Source organism: Uranotaenia lowii, chromosome 3, assembly GCF_029784155.1.
Source record: "Uranotaenia lowii strain MFRU-FL chromosome 3, ASM2978415v1, whole genome shotgun sequence".
Taxonomy (NCBI): Eukaryota; Metazoa; Arthropoda; class Insecta; order Diptera; family Culicidae; genus Uranotaenia; species Uranotaenia lowii.
In genome coordinates, this window is record NC_073693.1 from 302,025,570 (window position 1) to 302,045,674 (window position 20,105).

At 36.5% G+C, this 20,105-nt stretch overlaps 3 protein-coding genes across 11 annotated transcripts in view; 2 read left to right on the top strand and 1 right to left on the bottom strand.

The window, feature by feature from the left end:
* Positions 1-6,328, top strand: part of LOC129754443 (uncharacterized) — a 145,616-nt gene extending 139,288 nt beyond the window's left edge. For all 9 annotated transcript variants that reach the window (XM_055750523.1, XM_055750522.1, XM_055750526.1 and 6 more), the window contains exons 4-5: positions 57-624; positions 5,197-6,328. In XM_055750523.1, coding sequence (XP_055606498.1) covers positions 57-624; positions 5,197-5,450 — 822 coding nt within the window. In that variant the 3' untranslated portion in view covers positions 5,451-6,328. The remainder of the gene's footprint in view (positions 1-56; positions 625-5,196) is intronic.
* A 616-nt stretch (positions 6,329-6,944) lies between these two features.
* On the top strand, positions 6,945-7,640 carry LOC129756090 (N-alpha-acetyltransferase 38, NatC auxiliary subunit). Its single transcript, XM_055752841.1, has 3 exons — positions 6,945-7,030; positions 7,097-7,185; positions 7,241-7,640. Exons 2-3 carry the CDS (start codon positions 7,129-7,131, stop codon positions 7,529-7,531), a joined length of 348 nt encoding a protein of 115 aa, XP_055608816.1. The 5' UTR covers positions 6,945-7,030; positions 7,097-7,128; the 3' UTR covers positions 7,532-7,640.
* Positions 7,549-8,057, bottom strand: LOC129756091 (cytochrome c oxidase assembly factor 6 homolog). The gene has a single exon (XM_055752842.1). It carries the CDS (start codon positions 7,915-7,917, stop codon positions 7,657-7,659), a length of 261 nt encoding a protein of 86 aa, XP_055608817.1. The 5' UTR covers positions 7,918-8,057; the 3' UTR covers positions 7,549-7,656.
* Positions 8,058-20,105: the final 12,048 nt, after the last annotated feature.

Sequence of the window (20,105 nt, forward strand, 5' to 3'; positions counted from 1 at the left end):
GATTGGTGTTCTCTAATTTTGAGAGGAAGTTTACATATGTTGATTGTTTTCTTTAGATATGCACCTTCTTCGCGAGTAAAGGCCATCGGGTGTTTGCCGGTATGAAGGATCCGGTCGAGTCACTTCCGGCTAAGCTGATCAGGGGATGGATGAAAATGCGCGAGAGTTCGGAAGCTCCGATAGCGGGATCGGTAGTCCCACTGCGAATTGACGTCACCCGGGAGGACATCCTTAGGGAAGCAGCCGAAGCAATGGGTATCCATTTGAATGCCGGAGAGCGAGGCATCCTGGCCGTGATTAACACCGCAGGTTCGGTGTATCGTGGACGGATCGATTCCCAGGACTCACTTCAGTGGGAAAACATGTTCAAGAACAACGTTATGGGATGCCTCCGGACGGCTCGTGCTTTCATTGGACTGTTGCGACCAACTCGGGGTCGGTTGATCCTGCTGGGATCCGGTAACGAGGACGATGGATTGACGGTATTTACGGCTACTCGGAATGCGGTGCAGGGATGTGCCGATGCGCTGCGCAAGGAATTGAAGCCATACGGAGTTAATGTTGTGACGCTGGACTCTCGAGGAGTTCCGGCTGAAGCGTTGTTTAAGGCACCGACTCCTTACAGTACGTATAAATTTGTTTATCGTTAATGTTTTTTAAGAATTTTAGAAAGTTTTCAGCCATAACAAGAACTAACGTACGACTTCAGGTCGACCAATATTTCATAAATGTCAAAAATACTTCCCTGCAGTATTATGTTTGGAAAGATCAACTGGCTTAAAGGGTGATACGGTCAAAATTTGGTCAAGGGAAAACGCGTGTAAATCGGTGAAATCGTTTATTTAAAAAATTAAATTTAAATTTCTTTTTCAAGTTTAATTAGTATAAAATTCAGGAAAAATATTCAGTAAGGCTTCCGCTTTTCCAAATCCGAATTGCCGGGCCTTACGCTAAACTCCTGCCATCAGATTTTGTACAGCCACCTTGTCCACCTTCTTCGCCGCAGAAAGCCAGTTTGCCTTGAACTGCTGCTCGTCCTTAGCAGTTTTTTTGGTCTTCTTTAGGTTCCGCTTGGCAATAGCCCAGTATTTTTCAATTGGGTTAAGCTCTGGCGTGTTGGGAGGGTTCTTGTCCTTGGGAACCACCTGCACGTTGTTGGCGGCGAACCACTCCATGGCCTTTTTACCGTAATGGCAAGATGCTAAATCCGGCCAAAACAGTACGGAACAACCGTGTTTCTTCAGGAAAGGCAGCAGACGTTTATTCAAACACTCTTTCACGTAAATTTCTTGGTTGACAGTCCCGGAAGCTATGAAAATGCTGCTTTTCAAGCCACAGGTACAGATGGCTTGACAAACCAGATATTTCTTCGCGAACTTTGACAGTTTCATGTGCTTGAAAATATCTGCTACCTTTCCCCTTCCTTTTGCCGTATAAAACTCCTGTCCCGGAAGCTGCTTGTAGTCGGCTTTGACGTAGGTTTCGTCGTCCATTACCACGCAGTCAAACTTCGTCAGCATCGTCGTGTACAGCCTCCGGGATCACGCTTTGGCCGTCGGATATTGTTTATCATGGAGATTTGGAGTCACTACCTTCTTGTAAGTCGATAGTCCGGCTCGTTTTTTCGGCTCGATGCACGGTTGTAGACGATACACCCAGCTTATTTGCGGCATCTCGGAGAGAGAGGTTAGGGTTTCGCTTGAAACTACCGGCAACTCTCTTTGTCGTCTCAGCGGCTTCCGGTTTTCGATTTCCCCCCGATCCAGACTTCCTGGCTGTCGACAAACGTTCCCCAAACACTTTAATTACATTTGTAACGGTTGAGTTGGCAACTTTTAGCGATTTTGCCAGCTTTGCGTGCGTGTAGCTCGGATTTTCGCGATGCGCGAGCAAAATTTTGATACGCTGCTCTTCTTCCTTGGACGGCATTTTGACAACTGAAGAGTGAATTCCAAAATCAAAATAGGAGCAACATTCTACACACACACCTTCAAAATGAGGGGTGTTTAAGTTTTTTAAATGCAAAATTGAAAGAAATACGTCAAGTTGATATTGACAAAAATTTTACTGTATCACCCTTTACTATCGCGGGATAGGGACTTTAGGCTAACAACCTACTGCTCCCGATTTGAAATTGTTACGGAATCCGAAAGAAATAACGCCCTTTACTATGGTCAATAAAATCAGTTCGACAACAAGACAACATTGGCTAATTAATTTACCCCCATCGGCTCGGTTTAATTTGGGAATGAAAGCTGAATTATCCCATATCGGTTCGTACTTATTAGTGGAAGAAATAGTTCATGGTGATAAATATCACAGCACTTTAACTGTGCTTAAAAGAACTTACTTGATTGGGCAGCCTTAATTGCACCCACGGTGGACAAAATTAAGTGTTAGTTTGTGAAGTGTTCCCCAGGTCGTTCCCAAGAGTGAAAATACAGTTCACTCTGATGAACAATTTGATTTTCTTGGGACGATCCGGAACAATTTTATTTAATTTAAACAAAAAGAAAAATATATTATTTCAAGAATGGCAGTGATCAAAGTTAAAGATAAAAAAAATATTCATATTCTTCCAGAAATCAAAATAAAAGGCTTCAAGATAACACAATCTGAACTAGATATATATTTAATACAACATGTTCGATTCATCATTGAAAGCCAGACTAGTTTTAAACTTTGATTTAATTAGGTATTAAATACAGCATTATAGGATTCCAAAGATGTTTGTGTTTAGAAAAGAAATGGAAAACTAAGACGAACTCATTTTAATTTTTTTTAAGCTTAGCTTAGCTTAGCTTGATTAACTACTCACATCCACCTTAAACCGTAAAACCCGAAGTGCATGGTTGTAGAAAATGTATGCATTGCTGGTTCCAAAAACATATGATAACAATCACTTCGAGGTCCACGATCGCTGGCGTGGCTCAGTAGAACTAGTTCCACATTGCCAATGGTTGCTACTCCGTGATTGACCGAGGCCATCAATTTTGATCAGAGGTCAAATGAATGATGCTTGGGATTAACAGCTCATTCACTCTGCACAAAACTGATGCTCTCTCTTTTAACGTCAATAACGGCGCCGGCTACGTCCTAGTAGTCAATGGATAGATTGGAAGAAAGAGAAAAGGATGAAAGATCTATTTTGTGCTTTAGGACCGAGGTTACCTCTGCATCCTAGCAAAACAATTTTGGCTGGGAGAGGGGTTGAAGGAATTGATTGGGAGACACTTTTGACTAGTGTTACGATGAACCTTAAAAATTATTTTCGAACTCATTTTAATTTTTTTTTAAATTTAAGTAGTTCGACTATAACATTTGGTAAATATATTCGAAAATATGAAAAAACTAAACCAGCAATTTCGGAACATTTGTTTGAAAATTAAAACGACATAGAAAAATGGAAAAGGTTGGTTTTTTAACATTTCAAAGGATTTTTTTCAATCTAATTGTCGTTTAAAACTCTTATTTGTAGAATTTAATTGATAACTCAAGAGATTGACATTTTTTGTGCCTATATTTTGATGATGGATTTGGAAGATTTTGGCGTCCTGAACGAGAATCTTTGTAAGACATTCTGAATCTCCTCTTATTTTGATGGTATGGAGGTTATCAGCTTAAAAATGAATCAGATATAAGTGAAATCATTTATTGATAACTGATAACTGATGAAGAAACAAACCAACATGAAAAAAATATATTTTTTCTGAATTATGTTTATATATCAAGAAATAGTATTTTGCCTAGATACTCTAATTTCGGGAATACAGTTATCTTAAAATTTATAAAGATATCATTACAAGTATCTCTAACATTACCGGAGAAAGAAATCAAAAGGTTTTATTTCGTTTAACAAATTTGTTAAAACCCGGAAAATGATTTGATTTGATGCTTAATAATACTTTAAATTCAATTTGGTTATAAACTCCTAAAAATTTCGCATTTTGCACTTTTTGAATTAAACACTTTATTTTAAAAATTTTGGTTATGTGCAAAAATGTGCAGAAATTTCTTAAATTATTTTTAACCTCTTACCAAGAACTGATAAAAAATTTATTGCAATTTAACAAATTTAATCTTTATTTCTTAACAAAAAATTAAGTTAATTTACAATATAAATAAAAGTTTGATATTTACAAGAAATAAGTTTCAATTCGTGAAAGTCATTTAGTGTCGTTGAATGAAATGCCTTCGGTTTTGAGCGATATAGGATTAAACTTTGCAGGAGGCGAGCCGATTTTCTGATATGTTTGTTGACACATTAAGGCCGCGCAGAAATCTAAGGCCGAAAACATCAAAATTTTGCATTCTTCATCTCAGAAACGACTGAACCAAATTCTTCAATTTTAATATCATTGAGTTATCGAAAGCGATGTACACATTTGAGTTATGCTGTTCAGTGAAGAGGATTCGCGTAAAGCGAAAAAACGAGATATATCTCGTAGTTAGCCCGCAATGTGTTAATACTTATATATAAATATCTTTTGCGATCAAGTGTTTTCCCTTTATCACGTTGTATTAATTTTGTGACCTGAAATTTTTTCTTGGAAAACATCTCCGAGCGGGAAAGGGGTATTTAAACTCCTAATCCGTTCAAATCTGTAATGAAACTTAAATTTTGGACTGAATAAAACGAACTTCAGCACATTGATTATGCTGATTAAGTTGTGTTCGACGTTTTAAACGAGACTTTCGGTTGCTTGGGTAAAAAACTCAGGATGTTTTTTCCCACGTTTTGTAAAATTCAATTTTCAATAGTTTTTATTTCTAAATCATATTTTGTTGTTTGTTTTAAATTTTTAATTTAAATATTTTAATTTAGATCCAGATCCAGATTTAAATCAATTTAGATCCAGATAGTTTCAGGCTGAGTTCCATTAATTATTGAAATTATCATTTTAGAGTCCGAAATACCATTGAAAACTTTGTTTAAGCATTAGTATTGCGAATTTTGAAACCCATATTTTTAATTCTGCGTGGGCATAGATTTTTTTCAATTTTTGATTTCAAAACTTTGCAGGATTTCCATTTGATTCATTTCTACAATTTACTTCAAACGTTCTTAAAATCCTCTCAGCATCCAAGAATGTTTCCCTGCAGTATAAATAAAAAATGTAAGACATTCTGAGTTTTGAATCAGGAACTATACGTTCATATGCATGTATTTCTTTTAACATTTAATTCATCTTTCAGCCATCTCGGACGAAGAGGGCGTCCCGACGCAGTACAGCGCCGAGGTGCTCACCAACTCTGCCCTCGGGGTCATCGAACGGGCCCTGTACGACAATCGTCCGGCTGAAACCTACTGCCTTTCGGTTCCCGCCAACAAGTTCCAGGTCAAGCTGCCATGTCGATCGTCCTTCAAGGCCATCACCGGTGGCCAAAACGCGCAAACGAAACAGGACCAACCGCAAACAACCGGACCCAAACCGATTCAGAACGTTTAAATCTGTGCAAAGCTCAATTGCTCAATGTAAAAATTTATTTCATAAAATTGTGCCCCATTTCCTTTTCCTCCTAGAGATTCATGAGGGCATTGTGCCTTTTCTTCTTCCTACGCTGTTTTTTTCTAAAGTGCAAACAAAAATAAAAGTTAACTATGAAAGTGGAAGTCAACACAAAATGGCAGCCGATTGGAAATGATGTCAAAAGCAGGGTTTTCTCGTTTTCTTCTAAGATTGATGGCAGGAAAATGCTTGAGCAAATCTACCATATTGGCAGGTTGTGTTCGAGAGAATGCGCCACACGCATGAATTATGTTCAGCAAAAAGCAAAAAGACTCAAACAAATCAATTCTTAACTTATCTCGTTGCTCATTGTTTTGTGACCGAAACGTAGAGCAATCTTTGCTGAATTTACTTAAAAAAACGAAAACCAGAGAGGAAAGTCTGCTTTTCTTAGTTTTCCAAAATGGCTGCCAGCCATTGGACAACCGCTCAAGTCACAACGAAATTTGGAAAAAAAAAGTTTATGTCGCTTTCTGGCTTATTTTTACAAAATCAAACAATATTCTCGCAGCGTCGAACAATTAGGATAGAAGCAAACGGACGAAAGAGAGATTTCAACTTGTGCCTATATTTTTTTTTTAAATCGTATCCCCCTTGACAACTCCTCGACTGGAACCCCTAAACTATTGGACGACACACGTTCGGGATCGATTTGTGGAGAACAGAGATTTCGTGTGGATGAATATGCAGATAAATGCAATTTCCTTGTAAAGATTTGTTTTTCATTAGTTCTATCGAGCGCCACTTTATATGAATAAAAAAAAAAGAAAGATTTGAATTGCTAAGATTAAAACCGTATTAGATTTCTATTTGAAGAACTTGTGTGTTTTCTGTTTTGATTGAATAGAATGAAAAGAAATTCCGATCACGATTATTAACTCTAGATTATTATGTAAAAGTAACATATTCCAGTTTAGGATTAGTTGCAATGTTTTGAAGTCACGGAAGCGAAGTTTCACTAAGAAGCGAAAAGCGTACATTTTGAATCCGTCCCGCAAAAGCGGGACATGTTCTCTCACTCTCATAAATGAAAGGATCAATTTCGATAAGAGATTCTGTGAGAAGTTGGTAAATTAAAACTTGATCCTCTAATTCAAAAACCTTTCGGGTGGCGTATTAACTGCCACTTTCTTAACGCCTGATGGTTTTCTAAACCTTCTGAAAAAATGGTACATAAACTGACCACTGTTGAATTTTTGGCGCTAGCGTACATATTTGTTTACATATTTTGAACATTATGGTTCGAAATCATAGGGGCGAAAATACAAAATATTGAATTAAAATAAAATCATTAGCATGCTCACAATTCTCTGAAACAAGGGATAAAAATATTTTCAACAATAAGCTCGATAATTTCAAAATAAATCAAAATGATGCAATGAAATGATAGGAACCATTTCGAAACAAATGATTTTTTTTATGAATTCGTCTTTTTGAATTACAGTTCCTTAGAAAACAATCCAATCTTGTGTGAGTTCAAGAAATCGAAATTTATTTACAATCAGCTAAATTCAACCTTGGTAAGTTATTATAACAAAAGTGGTGTGAATATTGAAATATTCTCGTATGTTCCATTCATTTTTAAGGTTTATCCCCCGGAGACAACAGGAAACCTATAATGAACATGAGCACCGATGAAAAGGACAGCTCCGATGAGTTTTGGGAAAAGATTCAGGTATAATATCACCAAATTCAAACTTTGAAGATTTTATCTTATTTTTCCCTCGTAGGAAAACCGTAACATCCAACAAGTGGAGGTAGCACAAGAGACGAATCCTAGCCGGAAAAAGCTAAAATCATGGCTGAACAACACTTTCCGAGTGAAGATGACCGATGGGCGGATTCTGATCGGGTTGTTTGTGTGTACCGATTCCGATGCCAATGTCATTCTGACGTTGACGAGTGAGTTTACCGAAAACGGTGGCGAGGAAAGAGTGTTGGGGCTGGTCATGATCCCCGGAAGATATATCGTTTCTATTGAAATTAACGAGCCAAATACTGCTGCTAGTGGTTGGAACTAATTTTATACTAGGGAATACTTTTAAATGTAAGGAATTCTTATTTATTTCAACAACTGTACATCGGTAGTTTTAATGATTAAGATTAAATGTTAAACTCAAGCAATCTAAATATGTTTCAGTTCCAATTATTTCTGCTGTGCTTCCACCGGCTCGTAACCTTTGGCCATTTTCGCTTTGAACTGTTCGAATGTTCGCTTCCGATCGAAATGTTTCACCCATTGGCCAGGGCATCCTTTCTCGAACAACTTTCGCAGAGCAAGGCATTCTTTTGGTTCCGGTTGACCACTAGTGGAGCAATGTTGGGGAGCTTTTTCGTCCAGACAGCTCCAATATTGGTCCCGGGCGGCCCAACAGGCGGCTCTCGATTCCTTGTCTGGGTAGGACATTCTACTTACAGGTTTCGAAATGCGCGATCGATGAAAAGAAACTTATCGTGTTTAATTTACCATTAATTTAAAAAACTATTGGCCAAATTTGAAATGCGATGGTCTTATGTCATCACAAACTTGCCGGACAGAAATTTGTTTACATCGCGTGCGGGAATTTTGTTGCTGTCATTCCAGCTTTAAACCATGGTTGGTTTATAAGGAGCAAGGGGGACGGAGAAAGTAGCAAAGATAACAACCTTATGCAGTTTACAATACTGAACACTAGAGGCGCTAGGAGCCTTTCTGAAATATGAGGGGATTAGAATAAAAGTAGCACAAGATTCAATTATAACTTTTCCGACCAATTTTCTATATAAATTTTATTTGATATCTTTTGATACAACTTCAATCTGAGAATTCATAACTTTGAAATCGATCCAAACTTTCACACTAATGCAGAATTGAAAAGTCAGATTCAGATCTTTGGAAACTCCTATTTGTGAATTATACATTCTAATAGGAAGAATTTCAAATGAAGGTAATGAAAATTATAGACGGATAGATTAGATTAGGAAGCATGAAAGGTGTTGAAAATGAACCAAGAGCGTGATTTGAGAAAACTTCTTGCCGCACAAGACCATTTGTCCCACACCGTATTATTGTCTAGAAGAAGCGATCGGGGTACGAAAAACACGTGCTTCGATCCATCCATGTATCATTGTATAGATCAATACAAAGTCAGCCTATCGACTTTGCTTCTTCTAGACAATAATACGATGTGGGACAAATGGTCTTGTGCGGCAAGAAGTTTTCTCAAATCACGCTCTTGGCTCATTTTCAACACTTTTCATGCTTCCTAATCTAATCTATCCGTCTATAATTTTCATTACCTTCATTTTAAATTCTTCCTATTAGAATGTATAATTCACCGAAATGCCATTAATCATTAAATTAAAATATTTGATTAACTTACATTAAAGGTTAAAATCTTTGAATTTAGGGGAGATGGGGGCATAATGGCCACCTTAAGGAAAACGGTTATTTAACCATAGAAAATAGCTATAATATGGAGGTTACATTATTGTTTCGTGTTCAGACACTTGAAAAGCCTATTCCCTAACGGGCTGAAACGTGAAAAACTAGATGAAAACGTTAAAAAATGCATTTTGAAATTTTTTGCCAAAAGCTGAAAACCAGCCACTGTGGAGGCATAATGAGAACCCCCCCTGAGGCAGTATGAGCACCATTAATCAGAGCAAGATGTGCGTTTTTGCCGGGGAATCTAGCAGCGAATTCAATTCGATGAAGTCAGGTGAGTCGTAGATTCATCAAACAAAGCAATAACAATATAATCTAGGTCTGTTTGTAGAATACAAACAATTCACGCATGCTCATACATTAAGTGCTTTGTTCGGAGGATGATGCTACTAGCCGTATAATGTAACAATAAAAAAATCGATCATGAATTGTGAATGGAAAAAAATCACCTCGAACAGAAATCTAACTCTACACCCAAAATAATTTAGAAATTATTAATACGGGATTTTTCACGTAAACTAAGTCTTTGTGGCATCCCATCGATTCTACGTGTGCTTTGTAGTAGATACTGTACTTCCATGCAACTTGCAAATGATTTTCACGTAAAGTCTAGGTGGATGAGTTTGAACACTTTTTTTGCAATTTTCTCAAGCCTGTGGTAGTATATTCCTATTAGAAAAGGGGGTATTTGTCAGTTAGCTAACTTGATTTTTCTCGGATGTGGCAGCTCAAGAGCATTCGTACCGGAAAACGAGCAGTACATAGGACGTCCTTTCGGGTTCCAAACATGAGAAATACAAATCTGAGCCTCGGGAGCAAGGTGGTAAGAGTAAATTCTTTACCCTGTTGGAATTTAATACAATTAAAGCTTTGGTATGTGTTGTTTCCAGCTTAGGGGAAAGCTTCAAGACACCCGGCGAGAAGGAAATTTACCACATCTGTATCTAGTCAAGCGGCTTGGTTGGAAGTTAGTGTCTGCTGATTCTAACAAGGTAAATCATTAATCATTGTGATGATTCTATTTTTAATAAATAAATATTTTCCCATTTTTACAGGATTCAACAAACCAACTCGCTGGAAACCAACTCGCTATTGTTTTTTTTAATCAGTGTAGTGACAGTGTGACAAATAATAGTGAAAATAAATTTGATCTTTGATGAAATTTTATTTGTTTTAATTTTATTATTAAAAGAAAAATACGAAAAAATTGTAGAAAGGATCCAAATATCATTTCTATACTAAACACATTTTACGTAGCTTTCATCCTCATAACATATTGAACGCACTAAAAATTCACGTAAGTTGCACATGATGTTCAAAAAGCAAAATTCCTATTGGGGGAGCGTTTACTTAATTTATTCGTACAAATTACGTGAAAATCAATTGGATAAAAATTATGTTGGTTTCACGTAGCAGCTACGCACAGATTATTTTGCGTGTAGTCTTTTGATAACCTCTCCGACACCTTACCAATAGGCTAAATTGTCGGATGAAAACTAGTCAAGGTGTGGCGCTATAAATCAATTTTAATTCGCTGCTAGATTCTACGGCAGAAAAGGCTCATTATGCCTCGATAATATGGTGCTCTATATGCCCCAAGTCAACAAATTTAAGTAAAAACGTGTTTTAAAATTGATAAAAGTGAAAAATCAAAAATTTTTTGATGGTAAAAATTGAGAAACAATCCCAAGTAACAATTTTAGTTTATAAAAATCTGGAAGGGAGCCTCAATGCTTGGTTATAAAACAACGATTAGTTTTATAAACCGCATTAAAACATTTATAAAACACCTATAAGTGTAAAAAGGCCCACCTACAGAAGGTCCTGAAGAAAACATTATCAGTACCTTATACAACCATATGGACTCAAAAGGGTTTTGCTTAGAGCCGTTACAAGACAATCAATCCTAGAGGCAGATAAAAAAATGACACATGGAAAAACTAAACTCTGAGAAGAGTTTTTTAAATGCTTTTTTCAAAATAAAATAATCTGACGCAATTACAAATAAATTTTAGAATTTTTTCGGTCAGGATTCAGGGATGACATTATTCATACTGATATATATTATTGCATCTTAATTATTTTTTCACCATATTAATCGATAAAGTTGTTGCGCTTTTAAATTTTTCGATTAATTTTTCAAGATAGTGACAAATAAACAGAGCCCCCCTCGAACTTTACATAATAAAGGAGCACAAATGGTTTCTTTTTGTTATAAGGTAATTAAGATGAAATTCAATATCTATATTTTACTGCCCAATGTCCGATTTTTTTTATAATAATTAGTTTGAATAACATGTATTTCAAATACTTTCTTGGTAATTAATGCATATGCACCATAATATTTTATGAAGAATTTTCTAATATTTCCATTATTTCTTTTAAAAAAATGGCTTCCTATTAAAAATTCCAATTTAGCTTGAAGAAACCATTTATAAAACCAACTGTTCTGAAGGAATGTCATTCCAGGAGCAGATATTCTTTTGGAAAACAGTTTTACAACTTATAGAACCAAATGATCTTTTGTCGGATCTCTTTAAGAGTATTTATTTCAGTGCAGGATGACAGATCGAAACAACAACAAAACGAACAAAACATTCAATCCATCACATCTTTAAAAACGATCTTATTGCACAACAGTTATATTCACTCGATATGGAATCTCTTAAAAAAGAAACACAATACTCCTTCATTGAAAAAACCTATATAAAAAATTTCGATGAATTTCAAAAACTATACATTCAAACAAGGGCTTGTAGCATAATTGAACTCACAGTTGAAGAACAAATCACAGGATCCTCTCTGAGGAAAAAAATAACGTCTCCAAGTGTGTTGAAAATACTTACTGAAGAAATGATAAGAACAAAATATCCTCTTCATGACCATTGGTTCACTGATGCTTCAAAATCTGGAACCAATTGCGGCATTGGCATTTTTAGCAATACTACAAATATAAGTATAAGCCTTGCCTTAGCACAGGAAGTAAGTATAACTTCGGCTGAACTCTTAGCAATAAGAGTTGCACTCGAACAAATAGCGGAAAACAGTACAAGGAGGGCAGTTATATTCACTGACTCACAAGCAGCTTGCAAAATTTTAAAAAGGGATAAAAAAGCCAAAATCTTTGACAACGTAACCTATGACATCTGCACACTAGCAACAAGCAAAAATGCGACCATCCAATGGCTACCTTCACACGTTGGAATAGATGGAAATGAGAATGCAGATCAACTAGCCAAACAAGGAACAGTTTCCCCGGCCATTCTAGAGAACAAACTGCGACTAGACGACGCAATCAGGCGGTATAAAATAGACCACATCAAAAAAATTAATGAATGGTACAAAGATATAGCCACAAACAAACTCAAGGGATTGAAATTTTATCATTTTCAAAATAACTTTGTAACAAAACCATGGTATTTTAATACAGAAATGAATAATGTCCAAATCCGAAAAGCAAACAGACTGTTAAGCGGACACGATTACTCGCCATATTATCTTGGCCTTATGCGGATAAACGAATCGAAACTATGCGGAATGTGCTCGGTGAACTTTACGACCGAACACGCTCTGTTTGATTGCATACAATTCAATCATATTCGAAACCATTACGATTGGGAGAGATCTACAAATCTACTCGAACTCATAAAGAACTTTGACGAAGATAAAATAAAGGAAGTTCTCAGTTTCCTAGAAAAAGCCAGATTTAATATTTGAACATAAGTTCATCATCGACACACTGTGTCTTTCGAAAAATACTATAGGACGAAAGTGGTTATATAGAGTATAATACTCTGGGCCAAAAATAATGCCAAACCAATACATACATACATACAAAACATTCAATCAAAATTCTGCAGAACAGGTTAAAATTTCACGAACAAAAATCCTCTATCCGAAAATGCCGTTTCTGTGGAATATTTTTTCTATAGGTGACGGCCAGGACCAGGAAGCTGCGAATATGAATGACAATTGTCATCTTAAGATTCTAAAACCACAGGTAAATATGCTGAAATGAGATGTAATGGAGGACAGGAACATGATTTAATTTGTTTGTAGGTTCGGCTGTTGATGGAGCAACACAACTTCCAAAAGGTGATGTATTTAAAACCGGCAGAGAGATCCCTAATTGGTTGTGTGGAACAAGCCGGAAGCAGTCTATTCGAGGCAGCAACAAAGTGACTGTTATTGGAAATTATAGTGCTTAAAATCCGCTACTAGCATCGTCAAATTCTGACGGAAAAACGTTGACGCTTAAAGCAGTCGGAGAACATCAAGCGGAAATGATGATGAAGTGTATGGAATGTAATTTAATTTAAAGAAGTGCTATGTAGTAATAAAACAAAAAAAATGAATATATGTTCCTTTTGAATACTACGTAAATTGTTTCTGAAAGTTGTTCATCAAGGATTCTATGGGTTTTCGGATAGCGATGAAACACAAAAAGAATGTATAATTACTAATCAAAAGCAAGCAACACCATCAAGAATTTAAAATGTTAATTGGGTCTGTACATGTTTGTTTCAATTCAATAGCAAGAGCCAGCACACCCTTTGTAGAAATGTTTCCAAAGCTTATTAAGATGGAAAGAGTTTGAAAGAACGGAAAAGTAAAGGAACTTTCGCTGGCTTAGTATCTCATACATTCTGATTTGCCATGGATTGATTCCTAATCATAGTGGCACACGTTGAAGCTGATGACGAAGCTACTTCCAGGAGAAAATTAGATGATATAACTGTGGTGCTCGGTGACCAAAACTCGATCTCAGTTGTCTCCCGGAACAGCTTTTTCCATCATCGGGGCGGGGGAAATAATAGCTCAAAAACTCCATTTGGTAGTAAAGCTTTGAGACGATGGCACACACGCACATTTTTGTTTACATTTCGATCGGACTGTCATCTGTCATTCTTTGTTGGTTTTCTAGAGAGGTTTAATAATTGCTTTGTAGTGCTCTACTAAACCAAAAAAATTGATGGTTATAAAACATTCTTTGTTGTGGTTTTCTCCAAGGTTGGTTTTCTAGAGAGGTTTAATAATTGCTTTTTAGCACTCTTCTGAACCAAAAAAATAAATGGTTATAAAACCAACACAAAATTTGACAGGATGTAAGTTTAGGTAGTTTTCTCTATGTTAACTTAAAACACTTCTGATTAGTTTGAGGTCTGAATCCAAAGAGACAGAATCTTTATTCTCCAGATCACACGAAACCTTTTCTGGTTTTTCTAGACTGGCTGTTTATGTTGAGCCATAACAGCTGATTATCTTCACGCTCAGTTTGCAACCATCGAATTTGTCTTAATACTAACAATTCTCCCTCTTTTAGAATAAACTTTATAAATTTCAATTCATTTCACCTTACTCTTAACTAATAATCATAAATTATTTAAAACTGCCTTTAGAAGTAAACAAAGTCATTAGCTTTCAACAATTTTCTTCTTCTTTCAGATCTCCTGATGGCCTTAGGCTCCGATGATGACACGTTAGGGCCCAGAGAAACGTCGCTCCCGTTGGATTGAACCGTTGCTCTTGATGTAGAGGGTCGCTGCTGAGAAGGAGAAAACCCATAGAAGACTTCCTCATCTGAATCCTCTCGACGTCTTTTCTGTGAATTCTTTCCGTTTTGACTGTCCGTCGATGAAGGATTCGGAAATTGAAGCGCCGCATTGCGCCTATGTTCATTTTGCGCCTTTTTGATCTGCCCCCTGTGAGCCGAGATCACATGTGCTCCCAGAGCGATCTGGAAAACATTGTAAGAAAGTCTCTTAATAAAAATTGCATTTAACCATTTTTCAATCTCTCGAGCATTCGGATTTCTGTAAAAAACCTTGTCTCCTCTTTTCAAATTAGAAATAGGATCTAACTTTTCTTTCTCGTAATTAGTGTAGCCAAAATCATCTTCAGTTCTTTGTGGCCGTTCCACTATTTTGCTTCTGTTATCAGAAATCGGAGCAAGTTGATTTTTAAAATCATTTTTAGGATTTGTCAAATCCAACAACGTTTTCGGTTTGAACCTAAATATTCGTTCTGATGGGAAATCTTCCCCTTCTGATAGGCAACTGTTTCTGTAGTTAAAAAGAAAATAATCAAGTCTATCTTGTATATCCATATTCCTCATATCCGAATCCAACCAAAACTTTTTTAGTACTTCTTTGGCTACTCTCACTAGCCTTTCGGCCTGTCCATTACTCTGTGGATGATAAGGAGGGCTTTTATACACTTTTATTCCTTGTCTTTCCATGAAAGAAATGAACTGTTGCGAATTATAAGGTGGCCCATTATCAGAAACAATTACATCCGGTAACCCGAATCTCGCAAAAAAATCCGTAAACTTTTTTAAAACTTTATTTGAGTCTGTTCCAAAATTCATTAAGTAAACTTCAAGCCACTTAGAAAAGCTATCAATAATAAGAAGAAAATATTGTCTTTCAAAATAAAAAAAATCTGTGTGAATTCTACTAAACGGTCTAGCAGTTGGTATCCAGCTATACGTTTCATTTTTTCCAGGAACTACCGCCATTTTCGCACAAACTTCACAACTTTCCGCAAATCTTTCCAAGTCTCTATTTATTCCAATCCAGTAAACACTTTTTCTAGCCAATTGCTTCATTTTAACAATACCAACATGGTTAGAATGTAAAAGTTTGATAATTTTCTGTTTAAGAACTTCAGGTATGAAAACCCTTTCTTGAAAAAGCAAAACGCCATCTACTTCTTCTAAATCATGATGCTGAGAATATAAGTCCTTCAGTTCTTTATCAATTCTATCGGGCCAGCCATTTTTTAAATACAGTTTAATGTTTTGCAAAACTCTATCATTATTTGTCTCAGCAGCCACCATTGAAAAGTCGATTGGAAATTCATTTGAAAAATTTAGACTTTTGATAAACTGATTGTCAATCTTTTTAGACACTCCTTCTTCCAAAGGAAATCTCGAGCAGAAATCTGCGTTTCCCATTCTTTCTGAAGGTCTATATAAAATATCAAACTCATAAATTGATAACTCCATAATGAACCTTTGAAGCCTTGTAACAAATATTGTATTTCTACCATTTTTTCCTAATATTCCCAACAAAGGTTTGTGGTCTGTATAAATTGTAAACTTCTTACCAAACAAAAATTTATGAAATTTTTTTACAGTTGAGACTATTGCCATTGCTTCCAGGTGCAAAATCGGATATCCCTTCTGAGCTGAATTCAGTGAAAAGGAAGTAAACCATATTGGTTTTTCAACTCCATCAATAACGTGAGAAATAACTCCTCCAAGACCATAAGAGCAAGCGTCCGCTGAAACTATTATTGGCAAATTAGGATCATAGAATATTAAAATGTCAGCTTTAAGTAATTGAGCTTTACAATTTTTGAAGGCATTTTCACAATTAGAATCCCAAATAAACTTAGAATCCTTTTTTAATAAATTATACAACGGACTTAGATGAATCGACAACTTTGCTAGAAATTTTCCATAATAATTTATGAGTCCTAAGAAAGCTTTTAGCTCCGACACATTTTTTGGCACTTTAGCCTGTTGTATTGTTGCAACCTTTTCCGGATTTGGTTTAAGCCCTTGTTCACTGATAATGTGTCCCAGATAAGGTAGCTCAGACACGAAAAATTTACATTTTTTGAAGTTTATTTTGATATTTGCCTTAGAAAGCTTTTCAATTACCAGCCATAATTTCATCTGACATTCCTCTTCATCTTTCCCAGCTATCAATACATCGTCTAAATAAACAAAAACATGCTCAATTCCTTGTAAAATTGTTTCCATAATCTGCTGAAAAATGCTAGCACTTGACGAGGCTCCCTGGGGAAGACGATTATAACTGTAAAGTCCACGAATAGTGTTTATAACTACAAATTTTCTAGACCTTTCAGAAAGGCTTAACTGGGTGTAAGCTGTCGCTAAATCCAAAGCACAAAACATTTTTTTGCCCACCAATGAAGCAAATAAATCCTGAGCAGTCGGTAAAGGGTAGGTGTCCCGAATAAGCACCTTATTAATTGACACCTTACAATCAATCACAAGTCTGATTTCGTTATCCTTCTTAATTACCACGACAACCGGTGAGGCCCATAAGCTAGTCTTAATAGGTGATATTATATCATCCTTTTCTAGTTTCTCTAAATGCTCGATAACCTTGTCTCTAAACCGATAAGGAACATCGTATGCCTTCCTAAAAATTGGCTTGTCTTCCCGGAGCACTAAATCAGCTTCAAAACCTTGTATGGCAGAAGAAAAATTGTTATCAAAAACGTTCGGATACTTCAATTTGACCTCCGCTATACATTTTTCTCCATTATTACCCAATTCAATTTTATTAATATCACCAAAATTCAAAATTCTTCTTCTCCAACCATGACACAAAATATCAAGCCAGTTACGGCCAACCAGTGGTATGAATTGATGATCCCCATCCAAAATTACCAAATTTAAACAAACGGTTTTTCCTTGAAACGTGACATCAACCGAAACTTTTCCATAAATGTTCAAAGTAGAACCATTTATAACCATAAGCTTTTTGTCACTTTTTTCTACACGAAGATTTTTGAATTTCTTTAATAAATCTGTTTTGCTCATTACAGAAACTGCTGAACCACTATCAATTTCCATCCTAATAAATCTCTTATTAATTTGAATATTTAGAAGACAAGGTTCACTTATGTCAGTAATTGATTTAATCATCATGCAATAATAGTCACCTGATTCATCACTGCTACTGTAATCTACTCTGAGACGTTTGAAATAGTCGTGGACATTTTCTTTAGGTTTATCTTTGGTTTTATCGTCCACAAAGTTCACCATACTTCTATGGTTTCTTTTCCTTTCAAAACAGGATTTCCAAACATGCCCCATTTCTCCACAATAGTTGCATTTAAAGTTAGCATAACGTCCTCTAGTCTTAGACTGACTTCCTGAAGGAGATCTGTTGCGATGAGAACTGTGAAAACGACCATGATCCCGACTCTGAGACCTGCCATCAAATCTCGATCTCCTTTCTGGTCCTCTCGAATATCGTCTTTCATATCTTTCGCCTAATCTGAATTTAACCGAGTTTATGTTTTCCGCCTCCATAAATTTATCATTATCGAAAGTCCGCTCTGAACTTTTAAGCATCCTCTCTGTTGTCTTCAGCGTCAAATTTTCCTCATTAAAGAGCCTGCGCCTCAACTCCCTATCTTGAATTCCCGTGACTAACTTATTGCGTATGGCTCTGTCACGATAGCCATCGAATTCGCACGCCTCTGCTAACAATTTGACCGCCAAAATAAAATTCTCGTTAGATTCATTCGGCCCTTGCTTTCGGTTTATGAACCGACAATAAGCATGCAACTCGGAGTCCTTTTTATCGTAGCGTTCCTTAAGTTTTTTTGAAATATCCTCGTAAGATAACGTTTTCAAATCGACTGCCGGAAACAACAATTTGATTTCATCAAAAACCACCATGCCGCAGAAGCTAAGAAAAAGATCTTTTTTCTTATCATCTGCGACATTGTTGCAAGAGAAAAAATACTCCAGCCTCTCAATGTAGTTTGAAAAGGAGGTTCCCGGAACGTACGGGTCGATTGTTCCAAACATAGCCATTGTGTTTTACTACAAGGCCCAAAAAGAAATAATAAAAAAAAAAACACAAAGAAATCAATCAATAATGTAGTCAAAATGTAGTCAATAACTGACTTCTGTGATACCTCAATAAAATACAAGAAAAGCTAAATGTGCACTCACCAACGAATCGTTACCCGATTCTATGTTCTCAAAATCCAACGTCGAATAAATCGAAAAACAACACCACGAACTTCCGGCACCCCAATTCGGCGCGGCGATAAACAAAATTCCAATTCTAAAATACGATAACACCAGCGTCCCTTTATGGTGAACGGCGTCGCTAATGGCGAATGGCGGCGTCAGAAATGGCGATGGGTGGCGTCGACAAAGCTTCCAAACACAAAAGCCTCGGGTAGCGTCTAAATTGACCGGCTACTCTGCCAATAAAATAATCAGTTCAAGAAAACAATAATTATGACACTTTTCGTATTAAAGAACACAATTAAAAATTGTATACACTCCTCAGAACCCGTATTCAATATCAATTATCCAATCTGTTGGCACAAACTGCCCAAAACAGTAAACACTGAATGTATAAAAAAAAACGTCCAAAACACTTTGGCGTCTTGTTGGTTCGTAGTAAACAATTAGCGCTAACAGCGTAACACCACTTTTACAAATTAAACTTTCTTCCACTGTTTCGAACTTACCAAATTCTCCTCGTTCGCCACTGTAAGTTTAGGTAGTTTTCTCTATGTTAACTTAAAACACTTCTGATTAGTTTGAGGTCTGAATCCAAAGAGACAGAATCTTTATTCTCCAGATCACACGCACGCTCCTTTTTTTAAACTCAAAATTAAGTACGACCGAGGTTCAAAACATAGTTCGATTCTATAAACTTAAAGTTAAGTACCCTTTTTCCTCCTCGCGATTGTTCAAAATGGAGTTCGAACTGCGAACTCAAAACTAATCCCATTCGTGCCACTTTTGCCGAGCCGCATTTCAGGTAGCTACGAACAAGGGCATAAAAAACAGTTCAAAAAATGGTACTCGCTTTTGAACTTAGTTTTGAGTATGCTTGTCAGAACTTAGTTTCGCTATTACCCAATCAAACTCAAAGCTGAGGGCTGCCACTGAAGTGCTGTTTGACCGTGGTCAAATCATAGTTCGATTGTATGAACTAAAGTTGAGTTCCTTTTTCCCTCCTTGCGATGGTTCAAAAGGAAGTTCGAACTGCGAACTCAAACTAATCCCATTTTTCTTTCGGCGAAGGAGCAAAACTGAGATCGATCTAATGAACTAAAAATTGAACCCTCCTCGCGTGTGTTGAACTGAAAGCACTTAGCGAGTTCGGCTGCGAGAACTGCATTTTGGGTAGCTACGAATAAAGGCATAAAGAAAGTTCAAAAAATGGAACTCGCTTTCGAACTTAGGTTTGAGTATGCCAGTCAGAACTTAGTTTTTGCGTTTGCTCAATCTTACTCAAAGTTGAGGGCTGCAACTGAAGTGCTGTTTTGAACCAAAACTACTTAATTTTGAGTTTGAAACAAGGAGCGTGCGAAACCTTTTCTGGTTTTTCTAGACTGGCTGTTTATGTTGAGCCATAACAGCTGATTATCTTCAC

Coding starts and splice junctions, on each gene's coding strand:
- LOC129756091 (XM_055752842.1), bottom strand. CDS start 7,917: ATGTCCTACCCAGACAAGGAATCGAGAGCCGCCTGTTGGGCCGCCCGG.
- LOC129756090 (XM_055752841.1), top strand. CDS start 7,129: ATGAACATGAGCACCGATGAAAAGGACAGCTCCGATGAGTTTTGGGAA. Junction 7,186..7,240: donor AGTTTTGGGAAAAGATTCAG/GTATAATATCAC, acceptor TTTCCCTCGTAG/GAAAACCGTAACATCCAACA.